Source organism: Triticum urartu, chromosome 6, assembly GCF_003073215.2.
Source record: "Triticum urartu cultivar G1812 chromosome 6, Tu2.1, whole genome shotgun sequence".
Lineage (NCBI taxonomy): Eukaryota > Viridiplantae > Streptophyta > Magnoliopsida > Poales > Poaceae > Triticum > Triticum urartu.
The window spans coordinates 46235794-46254969 of NC_053027.1; the positions used below are offsets into that span (position 1 = coordinate 46235794).

Genomic DNA, 19176 nt, shown 5'->3' on the forward strand with positions numbered 1-19176 from the left:
TTTTAGGGGTCATCTCTGGTAGTAAAACCGAATCAATGAGGGACTTCTACCTGTGTTATCCTGCAATTCTCACAAACACATTAGTCCCTCAACTAGGTTTGTCATCAATACTCCAAAACCAACTAGGGGTGGCACTAGATGCACTTACAATCTCCCCCTTTTTGGTGATTGATGACAAACTAGTTGAAGTTTTCAACGGGGAATATAATTTGTGAAATTGTAAAGAATAAGGAATTGTCTTCATAAGTTGCAAGGGCTCCCCCTGAAGATGTGCATATGAGTTAATTTGCTTTTGGAATGCAAATGCACATGGCAGGTTGTACTTGTGGAGATCCACTTCAACTTATGATGACAATCCACTATGCATGTGAAAGTATATGAAGATAATGACATGCATAATGGAAAATGGACGTCTCCAGAATGAGCTAAGTGCGGAATTTATCGTCGCACATGCGGAACTTATCTTCGGAAAACAAGGTGGCAAATAAGTAGCAGACGACCATCTAGTTAAGTGTTACAACTCATAAGAACCAAATGTAGCAAAAACGAGAGTTGTAAGCACGAAGCAAAATATAGAGCACCCGTCCATATGGACCCGCTTGAAGACTATCAATCTCATATGCTTCTCCCCCTTTTGTCAGTAATGAACAAAAATGTTTGAAGACATAGAGCCTCTACTCGTTCCCATGAGGAGTAGGTGAAGTAGCAGGGTTGTTGGTGTTGTTTGGCGGTGCAGAAGAGCTTGGAGGTGCTGAAGGAGGACTATGGTTTGCCTAGTGTAGTCTACCTTCCGCTGCATGGTAATAGGTTTAATTTTATCGGTTGTCTTTAAAACTTCTATGTTCTGAAGACTTTCATAAAAATCGCCTATTCACCCTCCCCCTCCTCTTTAGTCGATATAACGCATTTTCAGTATGCATCTTTCAAATACAAAGGCCAAGGATCATCCTTATTTTTTAAAGAAAAAAGAGAGGAAAGGTGAGTCCATAGGCTCCCCACGGTGAAGTATGGTGGGGAAGAGTTTGCCCTATCCGCGGAGGGAAAACACGTCCACTTCGTCCCAAGGCTGATCTGCCCAACGGTAGCCGGCAGGGCGGTAGATACTGCAGTAAACGTGGCACAACTGTCAATGGCGCAACGACTGGTAATGTCAGTTTGACCCGACAAACTGCGCGGAACACTAGCACTAGAAGAGCTCGCAGCACAAAAATGCAAATAAACAATGAGATTACAGCTTTGACTCACTGATTAGTGTAGCTTGTGGACGCCCTTCCACGCGAATCCGTAGGTCAACTCTTTTCTTCTCGTCGCTCCATGCACATCTACTACCAGTTCAGTGCTCCGGTACACCCTGTTGCCGTTGGTCTCGGGAGATCGACGCGTATAAATAACCGCCATGGCCACACTGTCCTCTATTCCTATTCGAGCTCACAGAAATCAAAAGATCGAACTCAGAGACATGAGCGGAGGACGCGTCCTTCACCGGCGATCTCCTTCCCCTCTCCTTCTGGCCTTGGCATGGGCAGTGCTTTTCGTCCCATTGTCTGACGCGCAGCTGGAGGTCGGGTTCTACGACTACACCTGCCCGAGAGCGGAGCAGCTCGTCCGCACCGTCGTCCGCGCCGCCATCCGCCGCGACCCCGGCATCGGCGCCGGGCTCGTGCGCCTCTTCTTCCACGACTGCTTCGTCAGGGTCAGCATCTCTCTGGCTTATCCGTCATGTATATTCGGTGTGAAGAGCTTAATGCCAACGTTATCGCCCTGTTTTTTTGGTGCACTGTACAGGGGTGTGATGCGTCCGTGCTCCTGGACGCGGTCCCTGGCAGCGACGACGCCGTGGAGAAGGCGTCGCAGGCGAACAGCCCCAGCCTCAGGGGCTACGGCGTCATCGAGCGCGCCAAGCGCGTGGTCGAGCGGCGGTGCCGGCGCACCGTATCCTGCGCCGACATCGTGGCCTTCGCTGCGCGCGACGCCAGTGGCGTCCTGGGGGGCATCGAGTATGAGGTGCCGGCGGGGCGGCGCGACGGCCGCGTCTCCAACGCGTCGGAGGTGCTCAACAGCCTGCCCCCGCCCTTCTCCAACGCCTCGCGTCTCGTCGACAGCTTCGCCGCCAAGGGCCTCACGGCCGACGACATGGTCACGCTCTCCGGCGCGCACTCCTTCGGCCGCACCCACTGCTCCGCCATTGCCTTCCGGCTCTACCCGCGGGTCGCGGCGGACATGGACGCCGCCTACGGCAGGTCCCTCCGGACGCGGTGCCCGGCGGCGACGGGGCGCCGGGACCGGGTGGTGCACCTGGACCCGGTCACGGGGCTCCGGCTCGACAACCAGTACTACAGGAACGTGCAGACGCGCGAGGTGCCGTTCACGTCGGACGTGACGCTGCTGACGCGGGATGACACGGCGGCACTCGTAGACCTCTACGCGCGCAACAGGACGGTGTGGATGTCGCGGTTTGCGGCCGCGATGGTGAAGATGGGCAACCTCGACGTGCTCACCGGCACCCAAGGAGAGATCAGGAGGTTTTGCAACAGAGTTAACTAGTGCATTCGATCTGCAGCTGCTTCGGTGAATAGCGACCTGCTGCAATCATGGAAGTAAACTGCTAGTAGTTCATCTACAATATTTTTATTCTATTTTATATATATTTATTCAAACGATTCATTATAGTAATGCCTTTTGGTGCTCGGGCTCCATGGAGCTGTTAAAAATTCTAAAAAATGTTTCAATTATTCAAAATTCTGAAAAAAAAATCCACATCATTACATATGTACTCCCTCTGCCTAGAAATATTTGTCAGAGAAATGGATATATCTAAACGTATTTTAATTCAAATAATTCTGCATGGAGGGAGTAGTATATATTAACAACAAAGTCCTCACAAGGATCTATTCCTCATCGATTGGGATTACAACCATGGATTGATGAAGTTCTAACCATTATAGGGGAGAGAAAAACAATATAGGAGGAAGAGACACAAACGTAGGAGGCCGAAGCAGTGGCGTGGAGCCAGGAAAATCCTATCAGGGCGGCCAAGTGCTCTTAAAACTGATTGGGGAGGGCCAACTAATTGAAAAGTTGATTTTGAGCAGCAAATCTTCACTAATTGTACATTGTTCATTAGCAAAAATGCAGCAAATCCAGTTCCTAGCCAAGTTGTTCGTAGAAATCCCTTGTGTATTTATAGTCCTCTCGAGGCCTCATTGCAGCCCGAGCCTAGCAGCACATGGCCCATCCCAGGCGAGAGTAGGTTGGTCGCTAACAGTATATTGTATGTGTGTAAATTTTCATGACGATATACAATATACGGTATACTATATTTATGTAAATTTTCCTTATCAGTCGAGCGGGGTTGAGGCGCTCGAGGATGTGCTCTTGCTCGAGGCGGAGCGCATCCGCTTCTAGCTCGGACCTCGAATATCCTCATCACCTTAAACTCTAAACCCTAAACAAACAAAAAAGAAAAATGTATCAAAAAAAGAGAAAGATGAAGTATGACTTGCCGCAACTCGCACTGCCCAAATGGTATCAAACTAAGGCTCAAAAGAGTGAAAAGCAGAAAAAGATAAGGCCTCACTTAAACAAAGGCACAGACTCATATCAGCCCAACTCAAATAAAAATTTAGGAAGCCTAAAAATGATTGAAAACTACTCAAAGAAGAAAACAGGGGCGAAGCAGGGGAGCTCCTATTCCAGACCCACGTGCGAATATAGGTGTTGCCGCAAGCTGGCGCACCCCACCCCACCCCCGCGTGTTTTGATCGTTGCCCTGTGGGTCGGCCCATTTAAAGGTAGTCGTGGGTGTTGGGGCGCTGATTTTGGGAAGCTTCCAACAGTTTTTTTGTTTGTTTCAGGTCCATCTGCTTTATTTGTTTTTTTCTGTTTTCCTATTTCTTTATTTTTTTCCTTTTCAAATGCGTGAACTTTTTTTGGGTTTTAAAAACTATTTTCATTCCCATTCTTTTGCTAATCTTTGAATTTGCTTTCAAAATCAATGATTGTTTTTAAATTTCTGAACTTTTTTCCAAAATCTATGAACATTTTTCAAATTTCGTGAATTTTTCATAAAATTTCAAGAAAGTTTCTTCTTAATTTCCATAACTTTTTATTCTTTTTTGCAAATTTTAAAAAATATACGATTTTTTTCTTCAAAATTGATGAACTTTCTTCAAATTCGTGAACCATTTTTTTCAAAATCTATGAACTGTTTTCAAGATTGATGAAATTTTTTCACCTACATGAACTTTTTTCAACATACATGAACTCATTTCAAATTGCATGAACCTTTTCTCATCTTCGTGATTTTTTTTTGCAAAATCTATGAATATTTTTTAAAAATCATTAACATTTTTTTTCTATATCTACTAACTTTTTTCAAATTTCATGATATTTTCCAATTTTTGAACATTCTTCATTTCATAATTTTTTGCAATCTCTGGACATTTTTCAAATCAATTTTATTTTCATTTTTAAGAACAAAAAATTTAAAATGGTCTACAGTTGACCGGTCAACAGTTTTCATCTCAATGGTTGACCGGCAAATGATTGACTGATCGGCTTTCTATCGAGCGAAACCGAGAGGGGTGTGACCCCTTTTGATCGAGAGTTTTTGGGTCACAACCATGCGTAACTAGCCTGGAGCTGCGAGGAGCATTTTTGAAACCGAAGGCGCCAAAGAGGAGCACTCTTAACTCACACCCCTCGCTCGCCTAGGCGCCCCATGTGGGGGCAAGGTGCCCCTGATTTTTCCTTTCCTTTTGTTTCCTTCTTGTTTTTTTTGCTGCATTAGAAAATGTTCATGATTTCAAATAAAATCAATTTCGAAATCTTCATGAATTTAACTAGTGCTTACGATCTACTGCTGCTTCGACGATTAACCGTGGAAGTAAACTACTAGTAGTTTATCAGCTACAAGATTTTTTTATTTATATATGTTTATTCAAACAATTCATTATAGTACCTATATGCCTTATGGTGCTCGGGGTCCATGGAGCTGTTACTTTTAGAAATTCAAAAAAAGTTTTACTTATTCAAAATTCTGGAAAAAAATCACATTATTAGGGATGTAGTATATGTTTACAGCACACTCCTCACAAGGATCTATTCCTCACCAATAGGGATTATAGCCATGGATTGATCAAGTTCTAACCATTATATGGGAGGAGAACATGAGAGGAAGAAGATACAGAAATAGATGAGGTCAAAGTCGTCCAGTTCCTAGCCAAGTTGTTAGTAAAATCTCCTGTGTATTTATAGTCCTCTCGAGGCCTCATTCCAGCCCAAGTCCAGCAGCATATGGCCCATCCCAGGCAAGAGTAGGTTGGTCGCAAACCGTATGCTACATGTGTGTAAATTTTCATGATGAAATCCATTGACAGACGCTACACAGAATAACTGATGATTTTGAATACAATGAACAATATGTGCACTGTTCACTATATAAAAGCAATGGGTTTCACAATTTTGTGTAGCTCGTGAATCATTGTACTTTTCTATACTGCTATATAGTGTATCAATTTTGAAATTTTGAGTTATACGCCTGCCGTTGATTGACGTTGATCCAATGGTCTAGGTGGCTGGGATTCGCATCTATAATAACCTAACTGTACCTAGCCGTGTCTATATTTTTCTAGCACCAGAAACACGTTAGTGTGATTAATCCACACAACAAACGCACAACAACACCTCAGATGTGCACGTGGCCTCATGGATGCCCCTCACACCATATTATTCATAACATATTGACTAAAAAGAGAGAAATCAGACCAAACAAGATCTTGCCCATATTGAATGGGATTATCAGTCGGCGCATGAACGAGACGAAAGGATGGGCAAGGCTCTACTGAACCAAACCCGGTGTGGGACATTTTATGGAATCTAAAAATCCCAAGCAAGATTAAGGTGTTCCTATGGAAGGCTCTACATGGTACAATCTCGGGAAAGGCGATTCTTGCATCGCGACACATACTCGTCTCGCCGCAATGTCCTATTTGTCAGTCGGGCCCGGAAAATATGTGTCATCTATTATTTACTTGCAAGCGTGCACGGAGTGTTTGGTCTGCTCTAGGACTCCTTGTTGCCATTGAGGATGCACTAATTTCAGACTTATCAGGGTCAGTAGTACTTGAGCATATTATCTGTAACCCGAACAGGAAGTCACCAGCTTTGAGTATGTTAGGACTACAGGAGTCAGTTGCCGTTGCATGTTGGTATATATGGTGGCAAAGGAGGGAGGCGCTGTGGCGGATCCTCCCCGGAAGGCCTTTGCGATTTAGGCACTTATTTCAAATTTTGGAGTTGTCTCCTATTCCAGCAAACCACGTGAAATATTGTGGGAAAAGCCAAGCCGAGGATGCTATAAACTAAATGTTGACGATGCTACTTTCCATCAAGACGGTACGGGTGCTGTTGGCGCTGTTATACGTAACAGCGCAGGTGAGGCTGTTGTAGGAGCAGCCAACCTTATTCAGATGATCTTAGATGCTGCCTCGGCGGAGGCCCTCGCCCTGCTAAAAGGTCTAGAGCTAGTTGAGAAGTTGGGCTACACCCATATCACATGTGAGTCTGATTGTTTGGAGTTAATCAACGCATGCAATGGGAAGATGGAGTCTTTGGTCCTTATGCTGCAACCTTAGCTGACTGTTTTGTAAGAGCTAAGATGATCAATGAAGTTACTTTCAAACACAGCCCGAGGGAAGCCAATCGAGTTGCTCACCATCTGGCTAAGCACTCTTATGATACTCAATCTTCTTTTGAATGGGATGGAGATCCACCCAATTTCATTCTTCCTTATGTAATAAATGATGTAACTCTTTTGGCTGAGAAATAAAATACCGAGAGGCTTTCCCTTAAAAAAGATCTTGCCCACATGTTGTTCCTACGAAGTTGTGTCGTGTAATTGAAATACTAACTTACATGGAAAGGTTTTCAGAACTTTTTGAATCTATTGAATTGCGATATTTGAATGTTTCGATGAAAAGGCTCCATGTAGCTCGAGCACCAAAACAATGCACTCGTACTATAGTTGCTTTAATATTGCAGGCACAACAGAGTAGGGTGCCAAAGTTTCTTTTCTCCTCCATCCACCAGTAGCACGCCAAAAGCAAAACTCGTTTCCGCCTTTGAGCTTTCGTCTTAGTGGAGCAAACTTATAAAAACCCAGGAGCTTATAAAAGCTGCGTCCATGAAGTTAGTGATGTAGATCAGAAGATCCCAGCGTCCGCAATCTATGTAACAAATCATTGCCTCGAATGTAAAACCGACAAAGAGGGCGTGTATAACACCTTAGGTCCCACCATATGTAGTAGCCAAACACAACTCTCACACGCCCCCAATGGGGCTGAAACTACCCAACCTTTGTGATTCAAAACTAGAGTTGGAGAATAAAGACGTACCACCGTGCCATCCACTCTGCATGACAACGCCAACAAGACAAAACTCTAGAAGAAAACCCCAAACTCAGAGAACTAGATTTAGGAACACACCACCCGGCCCTGACATGCCTCCCAATGATGCCAAGGAGGACAGAGGACGAGGCAAGGAGGACTTATTCCTTGCCATCGCCACACCGACAACTGGGCACCAAAACCTAAACTAAAAACCTCACCCAACCATTGTCAGTCCAAAACAATACAATCTCCGCTCCCTCCTGTCGATGAGCAGTGAACGAAGAGAGAGGATGTCCCTTGATCTTGCCTAGGAGGAGGTAGATTGGTGGTGGTACCTAGCTCATAGAGTTTCATGGGAGGAAGGAAGGAGGGACGAAAACTTGAACTTGTGTCACCGTCGATTCCTTGTATAGCAACAAGATCATGTAAAAAGGATTTTCTCCAAGAAAAACGCCAAAACTTGCTACCAAAGGATCAAATACACCACTAACAAAAAAATTAATACACGGTGACCACAAGAGGCACATTAAAGATACATGAAGATGTCCAACCCAGCTCACAGCAATTTTAGTAGGTTCACCATATCGCACATGAAGCGTGCTTCGTATATATATGGAGGCTGTTGGGCGTGTGCACAAACATAGTCACGAAACAACCGCCATCATAAAAATTGTCTTCTTTTTGTTTTTTGGCACCCCTTCAAATTTGTAAGGGAAATTTGAGCTCATTTTAATCTATGTAAACACATGTATCAGTATGATAGTTACCAACTATATTAGTTAGGAACTAGATTACTGATGTCTACTACACAACCTTCTTCTTGTAGACGTTGTAGGGCCTCCAAGTGCAGAGGTTTGTAGGACAATAGCAAATTTTCCTCAAGTGGATGACCTAAGGTTTATCAATCCGTAGGAGGCGTAGGATGAAGATGGTCTCTCTTAAGCAACCCTGCAACCAAATAATAAAGAGTCTCTTGTGTCCCCAACACACCCAATACAATGAAAAATTGTATAGGTGCACTAATTCGGCGAAGAGATGGTGATACAAGTGGTATATGAATGGTAGATAGTAGTTTTTGTAATCTGAAAATATAAAAACAGCAAGGTAACTAATGATAAAAGTGAGCGTAAACGGTATTGCAATGATAGTAAACAAGGCCTAGGTTCATACTTTCGCTAGTGTAAGTTCCCTCAACAATACTAACATAATTGGATCACATAACTATCCCTCAACATGCAAAAAAGAGTCACTCCAAAGTCACTAATAGCGGAGAACGAACGAAGAGATTATGGTAGGGTACGAAACCACCTCAAAGTTATTCTTTCCAATCAATCCGTTGGGCTATTCCTATAAGTGTTACAAACAGCCCTAAAGTTCGTACTGGAATAACACCTTAAGACACAAATCAACCAAAACCCTAATGTCACCTAGATACTCCAATGTCACCTCAAGTATCCGTGGGTATGATTATATGATATGCATCACACAATCTCAGATTCATCTATTCAACCAACACAAAGGACCTCAAAGAGTGCCCCAAAGTTTCTACCGGAGAATCACGACGAAAACGTGTGCCAACCCCTATGCATAGGTTCCGAATGTCACGAAACCCGCAAGTTGATCACCAAAACATACATCAAGTGGATCAATAGAATAACTCATTATCACCACGGTTATCCCACGCAAGACATACATCAAGTGTTCTCAAATCTTTAAAGACTCAATCCGATGAGATAACTCCAAAGGGGAAACTCAATTCATTACAAGAGAGAAGAGGGGGAGGAGAAACATAAGATCCAACTATAATAGCAAAGCTTGCGATACATCAAGATCGTATCTCCTCAAGAACACGAGAGAGAGAGAGAGATCAAACACATAGCTACTGGTACACACCCTCAGCCCCGAGGGAGAACTACTCCCTCCTTGTCATGGAGAGCACCGGGATGATGAAGATGGCCACCGGAGAAGGATTCCCCCTCCGGCAGGGTGCCGGAACGGGTCTAGATTGGTTTTCGGTGGCTACGGAGGCTTCTGGCGGGGGAACTCCCGATCTATTCTCCTTTTTGGAAGTTTTAGGATATGTGGGTATATATGGGTGAAAGGAGTACGTCGGTGGACCGAAGGGGGGACCACGAGGCAGGGGGGCGCGCCCCAGGGGGGTGGGCGCGCCCCCTACCCTCGTGAGCTCCTCCTCCATCTTCCGACATAGGGTCCAAGTCTATCCGGTAGGTTTCCTTCCAAAAATAACTTCTCAAGTTGATTTCGTTCCGTTTCGACTCCGTTTGATATTCCTTTTCTTCGAAACACTGAAATATGCATAAAACAACAAATCTGGGCTGGGCCTCCGGTTAATAGGTTAGTCCCAAAAATCTCTACTATTAAAGGAGAATCGAACGTCGTGATGGTTCAACCTCCCCTCCCATCCCTATCGATACATCCTCCCACCCTCTCGCATCCCGCCGTTTTTTTTTATCATCGTAGAAGTTCCACTCCCACGTCCGGTTTAAAGTGATTTAAACCAAAGAAATAAAAAGAAACAACTTACCCACGCACGCAGTCTCCCCTAAGCGTTTACAACCGCCGAACCCAGCCCCCAAAATAGGCACGCACGTCTCCCCTTGCGCGATCTCCACCTCCACTTCATCGGGAGGCGAGACGGCGAGGCACCGATTTGCTAGCCCGAAGGCGAAGATGCCATCGGCAGGGCTCCGAGCCGATCCCATAGCCTCTTCCCCGTTGTCGTCGTCGGCGAGCAGTTCGTCTCCCCTCCTGCGATCTCCACCTCCACTTCATCGGGAGGCGAGACGGCGAGGCACCGATTTGCTAGCTCGAAGGCGAAGTTGCCACCAGTAGGGATCTGAGTCGATCCCATAGCCTCTTCCCCGTTGTCGTCATCGGCGAGCAGTTCGTTCACCAGTTCTAGAACAGGTTTGGCCCACCACGATCTGGGTTGAGCTCCAATGATTCGGCGCAGCGATGGATCCGACCCCTAAACCTAGGTCGCCGCTTCCGCAGGTACGCCTCGTTGGGGCCTTTTCTTAGTGGGAAGGCCCGTGCATGCGGTTGCAGCAAGATAGGAGGCGATGGGACCCTTCTCATCTTTTCTTAATGAAGCGCTTCCATCTTTAATTTCTGCCCAACACCGTTGCCCTTGTAATCCTCTTTTGCCAGGTCATCTAGGTTCAACAATTTCAGGCTTGTCCATGGTCGATTTGGACTGGTCAAATTGGTTGCCTTATTTTCTGCTACGTTATTTATGGCAAGATTTCACATTCAATTTCTATGCTCAAGTGCTCATTGATGTTATCTGTTAAAGGGTCCGGTTCATTGCAACATCAGCGTGCCTTCATGCTCTCTTCTTCCTTCCACCAATGATATTTATGACTCAACAAAAATTCCATACCTTCATGGACAACGACTGCATCTGGAATACTCATGTGAAGCATATCTTAATATTACTTTAACTCCTCACCCGAAGCTATTCTCCTTATTTCTGCATTTGTCTTGAGCTAATATGGATATGATACATTGTTTTCTTGCTATCTGAACTTCATGACAGAACATTATCACACTGTTGTGATGGATGTTTTTATTTAGGCTAATCTGTGAAATGTTTAGGATGTGTCTGCATAAGCTGTGTTGAATTGACACATGTTTCAAAAGAAATTACATAAATTCATACCTATGGTATATATCCCTTCAGTCCTAGAAGCATGAACGTTCTTGTATGCCAGGTTTTGTTTTATTCAGCAAATGCTAGGAGTTTTTTCCACTTGAAAGTTCTGAATATTATGAACATAAGGGTATATTTTAATATTTTATAGCAGACCAGATTCAGGAAGGACCTCACCAAGGTTGGTCAGCAAGGTGATTATCCTAACAACTATGGTTTTACTAGCAGGATTATCCTAGCAACAAAGCAATGTTTTTATTTAGGTGATTACACAGTTAAGGTAGCAGATTTTTTGTAGATTTTTAGAGTGCCTAGATTGATCAATAGACATCATGATGTTGTAATTCTTGATTTTTTAGGCTTATTCAATTTCTATGCCAAGTTGCAAATTGGAGATAAAAACTAAGGTGTGTCTCAGGTGTCAGTACTAAAAGAAAGAGCCTTCGGCAATATACAGAAACTAAAGGATGTCGATTCCCTGGAGGAGAAACGGAGTTAGAAACAAAGCCGACCAGCATTGCATTGCATGTCAGGTGTTCATATTTGTTAAATGTTGTCAGGGTTATTAGTGATGATCTAGGCTAAGTAACCAAGACCTTTTCTTTCCTGCTAATAGAATGGGCAGCGCTCCTGCCTTACTTTACAAAAAATCACTGAGGTTTCTATTTAGCTTTTCTGGTCGATTAAAGGGACCATTGCTTCTGTTGTTCTATTTCTTAATCGCTTCAATAAAACCTTGTTCACTCATACCCTTATTTGTTGCCAGGTATGTAACCACAATATCGTGGCAGGTGATGCAATCTGACGGTCATGCAAAAACTTGTCCTGTTAGGGCCTCATTATCCCAGGAACACCGGGACTAAGAGTGTGCAAGGACGGCGTCTGACATGTTTTCGCATGCACACCTTACCAGTGGACAGGTAGTGTCGACCGCATGGACTGCAAGTGGACACAGGTAGTGTCCAATGTAGTGCATTTTAAAAAATATGATCCGACACACTAATCCAATATCTTGCCCCAAGTGGATAAGGACTGCAAGTGGTCAGGGCTGTGATTTTCTTGAGTGTCAGAAGATTATGAATTGCAATCTTCTGGTGGCTACATTTAGCCATAATGGAGAGAAGCTTATGACTGAAGTTTGATTGGAAAACTCAAAACACATTGGGAAACTCGGTTCTTTATTTATGCCTTACAATGTGCACTGTTTGGTTGAAGGTTGTTCTGACACTGATATAAAGAAACACAGTGCATTCAAGACGATACCCTGATAAGTGACGAAACCTGGATTTTCATATTTATGAAGAATTTTTCTTGTATGCAACTTGATATGATGTTGGTGCACGACACATTTACTAATTCTTATTTACGACCTAGAATTAATTCTGGTATATTTCATTCCATTTTTATTCATATTATGATTTGGATATAATGTTTGGGTTCAAGAACCATTGCATCGTTAGACGAGCAGTGCAAATATGAGAACAAAACAATGTATACGTGCAACAGGTTGAGTAATTATTTGTATTTTGCTTATATGTTTCAGTCGTTTAGTATGAGAAATGAAAGGAGGTATCAACAAAAGTCTTGGATCAGTGTGTCGGATGATATTTAAAAGAACACACTACGATTGCACTAAATAATTTCAGCTTTTCAAAATATATGGTTTTGCTGATCGGCTCAGGGATATAATGCTTGATGCATAGATTTAGGTTGGTATGCATTGCTGATACTTTCTATAATGTCTGGATCTGATTGTTATGTAGTAATCACCAAAGTTAACATTGACCAGGATGCTGCGTACAGGATCCATGCAGTGTGCAGAGAAACCAGGTCCACGTCACAGCCACTTTGCATCTTGCAAATTTAGAAAGTGGGTAGAGGATATAACAAACCAGCCCATGATCTTTTGGTCATCGCCCAGGCTGATAGGATTAGCAAAGTTTGGATGGGGCGTGTAATATTGTACTGTTTGAGGGCACTGTAATATTGTACTGTTGTACAACCAAAAACAAGTAAAAATACATTGTACATTTCGTTGGAACAGTTGAAAATACTAGGGAAGCATGGATAATCAAGAGCATGCTGTTTCTAAATTACTAGAGGCTTTTCTTATTTATCTGTTAAAAATAGAGGGGCAAGATATGGTCAAACCGCAATTTCTGTAAGTTTCAAAAGATGTGAACTGGTCCTTCATTTGGATTTGAGACATTAATCGTACAAATGTTGCATTTAGATCAAAAATTTACTTTGCCTAGGGATAGTAATCTGAAACGTTTAGTTGTGTAGTGATATTTATAAAGTAATAGGGGAATAAATATTGGTATTCGTTCCAATGTCTAAAGAGTTCATTGGAGTTAGGGGTCTACAACAACAAACGGTGGGGAAGCAGATGGAGAGGAAAAATTCCTGGCCAGTAGGAAGGACGATGGGAAAACAAGTATTAGCTTGTCATCTCCGTTTCGATGTTGTCGGCGGGCCCAATTTACGAGGGGTGCCGGAGGAGGATGAGAAAGGGATCGGCGATGGAGGATTGTCTAGCTTTTCCCTTGATCTTCTTAGATATGGCAGACCTCACCGACAGAGCTGCTTGAGGGGGCCTGCTTCCATGTGTTTTTTCAATGGTCGTGGGGAGTAGTGAGTGAGACGTCCAGCGAAGAGACGTCGTTTAAGTGTTCTCACTAACTATCTATTATAGTTAAATTTGTACACCGCAAGTCAACATGCGACACAATAAATAGGAGAATTTTAAGGAAAGGGCCAGTTTAGTTAATCATGCTGTTGTTTTAGTTTGATTTTCTCATAACCGTATTTCTGTTTATGTTTCTCACAAGTACAAAAGTGTTTCTTTGTTGTCATTGAAGAATAAGGGGACATTGTCATTGTCACTGGACTATCATTATCTCCCACGACAGATGATAAGTGTTCTGATTTTAAATCAGAGGTACAACATGATGGTATCTCTCCATAGATGGTAGCCCTTTTAAGAAATGCCAATGCTAGATCAAGGGGGTTAAAGAGAATGGAAGTCGGTGGGTGTGAGGGATCGGGCTAAAGTTGTTGCTAAGGAGACATTGTCATTGTCATTGACTTACCATTATTTCAGGTGATAGACGAGAAGTGTTTGCATTGTGAATTAGAGATAGACCATGATGTTATGTCTCGCTAGATGATATCCCTTTTAAGCAATAGCAATGCTAGAGACGGGAGTTGAAGAAAATGGAAGTTGATGGGTACGAGGGGACATGCTAAGATGTTGCTAAGGAGACATCACAATTGTTAATGATGTAAGAAGTGACTGAGAATTGCATCTTATCGATGTATAAATGGAAACCACATGCCATCAAGAACGACATACATTTTGGTATAAACTTTTTTTATTCCGTGGCAACGCACGGGCATTCAGCTAGTAATATAAAAGTAGAAAATAAAACCCAATATTGCCCAAAACAGTAGATAATATAGCATGGAGCAATCAAAAATTATAGATACGTTGGAGACGTATCAATTACATATATTCAGTGGCCAAAATACCCTAGTTACATATAATTTGCAACTTATAACGTCATGAAGCAATATTATCAAAATATGCAATGTCCCTATTCGACATTGCTACTACTAATACCTAGACTATAGTCCCTTGGTGGTGCTATCTAGTCACCGTCCTCCTCCTCCTCGTCCTCCTCATCCTCATTCGAATTGAGGTCACTGAGGTTGGCGTAGGAGTCGGAGCGACGAGACTGTGAGCCACAACGCCTGCTCCTCGTCGATCCTTGCGTGGTTGGGGCGTTCGATGATGTGCTCCTCCTCGAGGCAGAGCGCATCTACTTCAAGCTCGGAGTGCCTCATCATGATGGCTGCTGGATCCTCGACTTCTGTCTCCTCGACGTTGAGTCAGGCAACAATAAAAACAACAACAACAACAACAACAACAACAACAACAACAACAACAACAAACATAAGAAGAAGAAATATGTATAAAAAAGAGAAAGGTGAAGCACGACTTGCCGCGACTCGCACTGCCCAAAAGGTATCAAAACTATGACTCAAAAATGAGAAAAGCAAAAAAAGAAAAGGCCGCACTTAAAAAAAGACACAGACTCATATCAACCCAACCCAAGTAAAAATTTATAAAGCCGAGAAAAGGCTGAAAACTTCCGAAGGACGAAAACAGGGCCGAAGCAGGGGAGCTCCTATTCCCGACCGACCCATGTGCTGGAGAGCGAGGTAATGAACACCACTCGCTCGTCCCACGCGTGACTTTGGGATGGCCCATCTAGGGGCGGAGTGCCACCTGTTTTTTCCTTTTCTTTTCATTTTGTTTTTCTTTATGTAATTTTTCTGCATTAGAAAATGCTCAGGATTTCAAACAAAATCAATTTCAAAGTCTTCATGAATTTTTTTAAAAAAATCAAATTCAAAAAATACCGTGAGTTCAAAAAAATGTTCTCAAACTTGAAAAATAATCGCAAATTAAAAAGTAACTTCATTGTTCATGATTTTGATTTTTTTTGTGAATTTGAATTTTTTTGTGAATTAAAAAAATGTTCCTGATTTTCAAAAAAATATTTGTCAATTCAAAAAATTTCCTGCATTTGTATAAAATGTTCATGAAATTCAAAAAATGTTTGTGAATTCAAAAACTATCTGGGAATTCCAAACAATCTTCACTATTTTGAAAAAAGGCAGGATTTCAAAAGGTGTTCGTGGCTTGTTAAATTGTTCGTAGAGTTGAAAAATGTTCATGAGTTCATATTTTTCACGAACTTTAGAAGCGTTCATTTTTTTATTTTTTTGTGAATCTGTAAAAAAAATGTCCACACATTTTAAAAATATTCATGATTCTAAAAATGTTTACAGATCTTCACACACGATTAAGCGCACAGAAAACCCAAAAATAGCGATGGTTGGATGGTTAGAAGAACAGTGGTATCCCGGCCCACCTGATTATGTCATAGACTCGACACTGATGCTCGCATCTTTCAGGATTTAGTTTAGAGATTTCGATGATGTGTGTTCAATGGGAGAAGACGTTCCAATCTACTATAATGGCGTCTGTGACGATTTCGTCAATCTCAAGATGATGTACCGGCTTAGTCTCTTGAACGTGCTCATATTGGTAGGGTGTGTCTGCGTGCATTTATAGGGATAAATGTATGTGCTTATGTACGAGCGTCTGCGTCTGTAGTGTGTTGAAGAAAAAGAAAACCTCAAAAACAGAGATAGGAAAACACCAGCAATTTACGCAGTGTAAATCTCGGTCAAAGCAAATTCGTTTTCAAAATTTGATTTTGCTTTACTTTTTGGAGGGAGCCTCACGTAAGCTGTCAGGCGCCCCTCTGCAGCGTGGAGGTGGAGCGCTCATCCAAGACCCAAAAGGAAGAGATTTGAGAAGGAGAGAAGCAGGGGAGGAGGTGGGTGAGGGCGTGAGGGACGTTGAGGTGGTGGCGGCGGCGGCGGTGGCATTCAGCCCCTCCTCGCCGCATCCGCATGGACAACACGGAGAAAAACGTCGGCCCCGGCGACGGCGGGGTCGACGGACCACCCAAGAGCGGGCACGGCGGGGATCACCCTGCTGGTGCTGGTCCAGGGGCAGGCGCGCGGATCGACATCACCCGCGACGGCATGGACGGCAAGGAGGAAGACCTCGGCCCCAAGCCCAGCGACGACAGCGGACAAGGCGGGGAGCACCATGGTGGCACAGGGGCAGACAAGCGGATCCTCCTCGCCGGCGAGGGCCTGGAGGACGCGGCCGCCGACGCACGCAAGGAGAGCGAGCCCCCCGGCGTGGACGTCCACGGGCCAAGCGGCGGAGACGGGCGCGTGCATCCTCGTGGCGCGCTCCCCGCGGAAGAGGCGACGCCGACCACCGGAGCTCGCAAGGAGAGCCACGGCGGGGTGCCTCGCGGTACAGGGGTGGACGCGTTCCCCAAGGAAGATGCGACGCCAAGCCTGCAGACCACCACCATCGGCGTCAACCTCTACGGGCCAAACGGTGGAGACGGCCGCGAGCATCATCGTGGCGCACCGCCGGCCGCGCTCCCCAAGGAAGAGGCGACGCTGAACACCGATCCCGGGGTCTACGACAGCATGGATGTCTCCAAGGAGTCGCCGATCGTCCTGGATGACGGCGTGGGCACCCAAGCTGGGAGCTTTACCGAGAAACCTGTCGTCGGGAATGCCCAGGGCGCCAACAACACCAATGTCAGCGAACATGGCCCAGGGCAGGACGCGCTCACCAAGACGGACGCGGCCCTCACCAAGAGCGAGGTCAATCTCCACGTGGAGCAGAGCACAGGTAAGACGCGCAACAAGAGAAGATCATACTGATGAAGCTTGTCTAATGTTCTACAGTACATTCAGAAGTAAATTTCTGTTGCCATGCATATGTTTTTGTGAGAAATGGCTGCTCTGAAGAACATTTAGATTAGTTTATATACAACAGGAAGCGTTATCCTTGTCCCCCCCCCCCCCCCCCAAAAAAAGAGTAGGCTTTTCATGAATAGTTATATTTAGAAGTACTCTGTTATACTCACAAATATCATAGGTAAGACACCAAGAGCTGAAGCTTGTCCTATGTTTTACATTCACAAGTAGTAATTTTCTGTTGCCATGTGACTTTGTTTTTGTGAGAACTAGCTGCTCTGAAGAACATTCAGATTAGTATATACAGCAGGAAGAGTTATCCTTTTAGCCCCAAAAAACAGAGGAGGCTTTTCATGACTAACTATATTCAGAAGTAATCTGTTATATTCACAAAAACCATAGGTAAGACACACAAAAGATGAAGCTTGTCTTATGTTTTAGTACATTCAGAAGTAATTTTCTGCCCGTTATGTACTTATCTGTTTTTGTGAGAACTTGGCACTCTCAAGAACATTTCAATTATTTTATAGTTGTAGAATATGAAGCTTTATTCTTTACCTCCAAAAAACAGAGGAAGTTTTTATGATTAACTACATTCATTACTGAAGATTATCAATCCACTTTTCAACCATAGGTGTATAACTGCTAGTATGGAGTGGTATTTTTCTGCACTCATATCATAAATCTAATTTTAACGATGAAAATCCAAAAAACTTTTCCCAAAAAGTTGCAAAGAAACTATTTACGGTTGCGAGCTGTTTGTGGTCCAATCTTTAATTTGTATCATCATATGCATTTTGGATCATCAATGCAGGTGCCATGGCGGATAGTGTCCCCGGTGCCAGCTACATGTTGGGCGCAACCAAGGATACACAGTGTGTGCAACTCAAAGAATCTATTGGTCACTGGGAGAAATTTCTGGGGCAGCAACAACAGCTACAAACATCTCTCGAATCTCGTCTCACCTCATTCGAGAATCGACAAGTACACTTCCAAGAGGAGCAAAAACAGTTTGATGAACAGCACCGCATCGATATTGATCAATTATCAAAGGAGAGATACAAGATTGAGAAACTAAGTGCAGAGTTGGAAGCGAAGCAGAATATATATCTGGAGCGCCAAGGGCTGGACAACCAAGCAAACAAAAGGCTCAGAAATACCTATTATGCAGCACAGTTGTGTGGAATTTATGGACGCGACGAAGTTATTGGATCGATTGGGACAGCAAATGATGAGGATCTCCATGCAGCTCTACTAAACAAGCCTCCCAAGGTAAAAAAAGTCACTTTCTTTTATATTTGATTTGCTCCCGATGCCTGCATATGTAAATTAAATTCAAGCTAGACTTAGCAACTAGAGCTTAGGGATGAGTGTGTTTTTGCAACAACAAAAAAAGTTGGAACAAACAAGATGTAATCTTTCATTAGGTCCTCAGAATTAGAAGATTAGTTTTGGTCGCTTCATACAATATGTTTCTTTGCATTGCAGGATGGCAACGCTTGGAGCAAAAAGCAGACCATTTACACTGTTATTTTTATGGTTTTTCTGCCACTCATATTTGGCCTGGAGGCGCTATTCAAAAGCGAAGAGACCAATAATTTGACCCAGACCATAGTCTTTGCTTCTGTTGGGGCTGTGTGGGGCTTCTCAACAATTGGAGGGCTATTTGGCCTCTTCAACACCCGGTCAAACCTTCCCCAAGATTATTCCGGTCACATGGCTCGCCTCATGTTCCTTGGGATCTGCCTTCTG

General features: G+C 43.7%; 1 protein-coding gene across 1 annotated transcript; it reads left to right on the forward strand.

The window, feature by feature from the left end:
* Positions 1-1437: 1437 nt before the first annotated feature.
* Positions 1438-2574, forward strand: LOC125516172 (peroxidase 5-like). The gene is made up of 2 exons (XM_048681655.1): positions 1438-1693; positions 1786-2574. Exons 1-2 carry the CDS (start codon positions 1460-1462, stop codon positions 2542-2544), a joined length of 993 nt encoding a protein of 330 aa, XP_048537612.1. The 5' UTR covers positions 1438-1459; the 3' UTR covers positions 2545-2574.
* The last annotated feature ends 16602 nt before the right edge of the window (positions 2575-19176 follow it).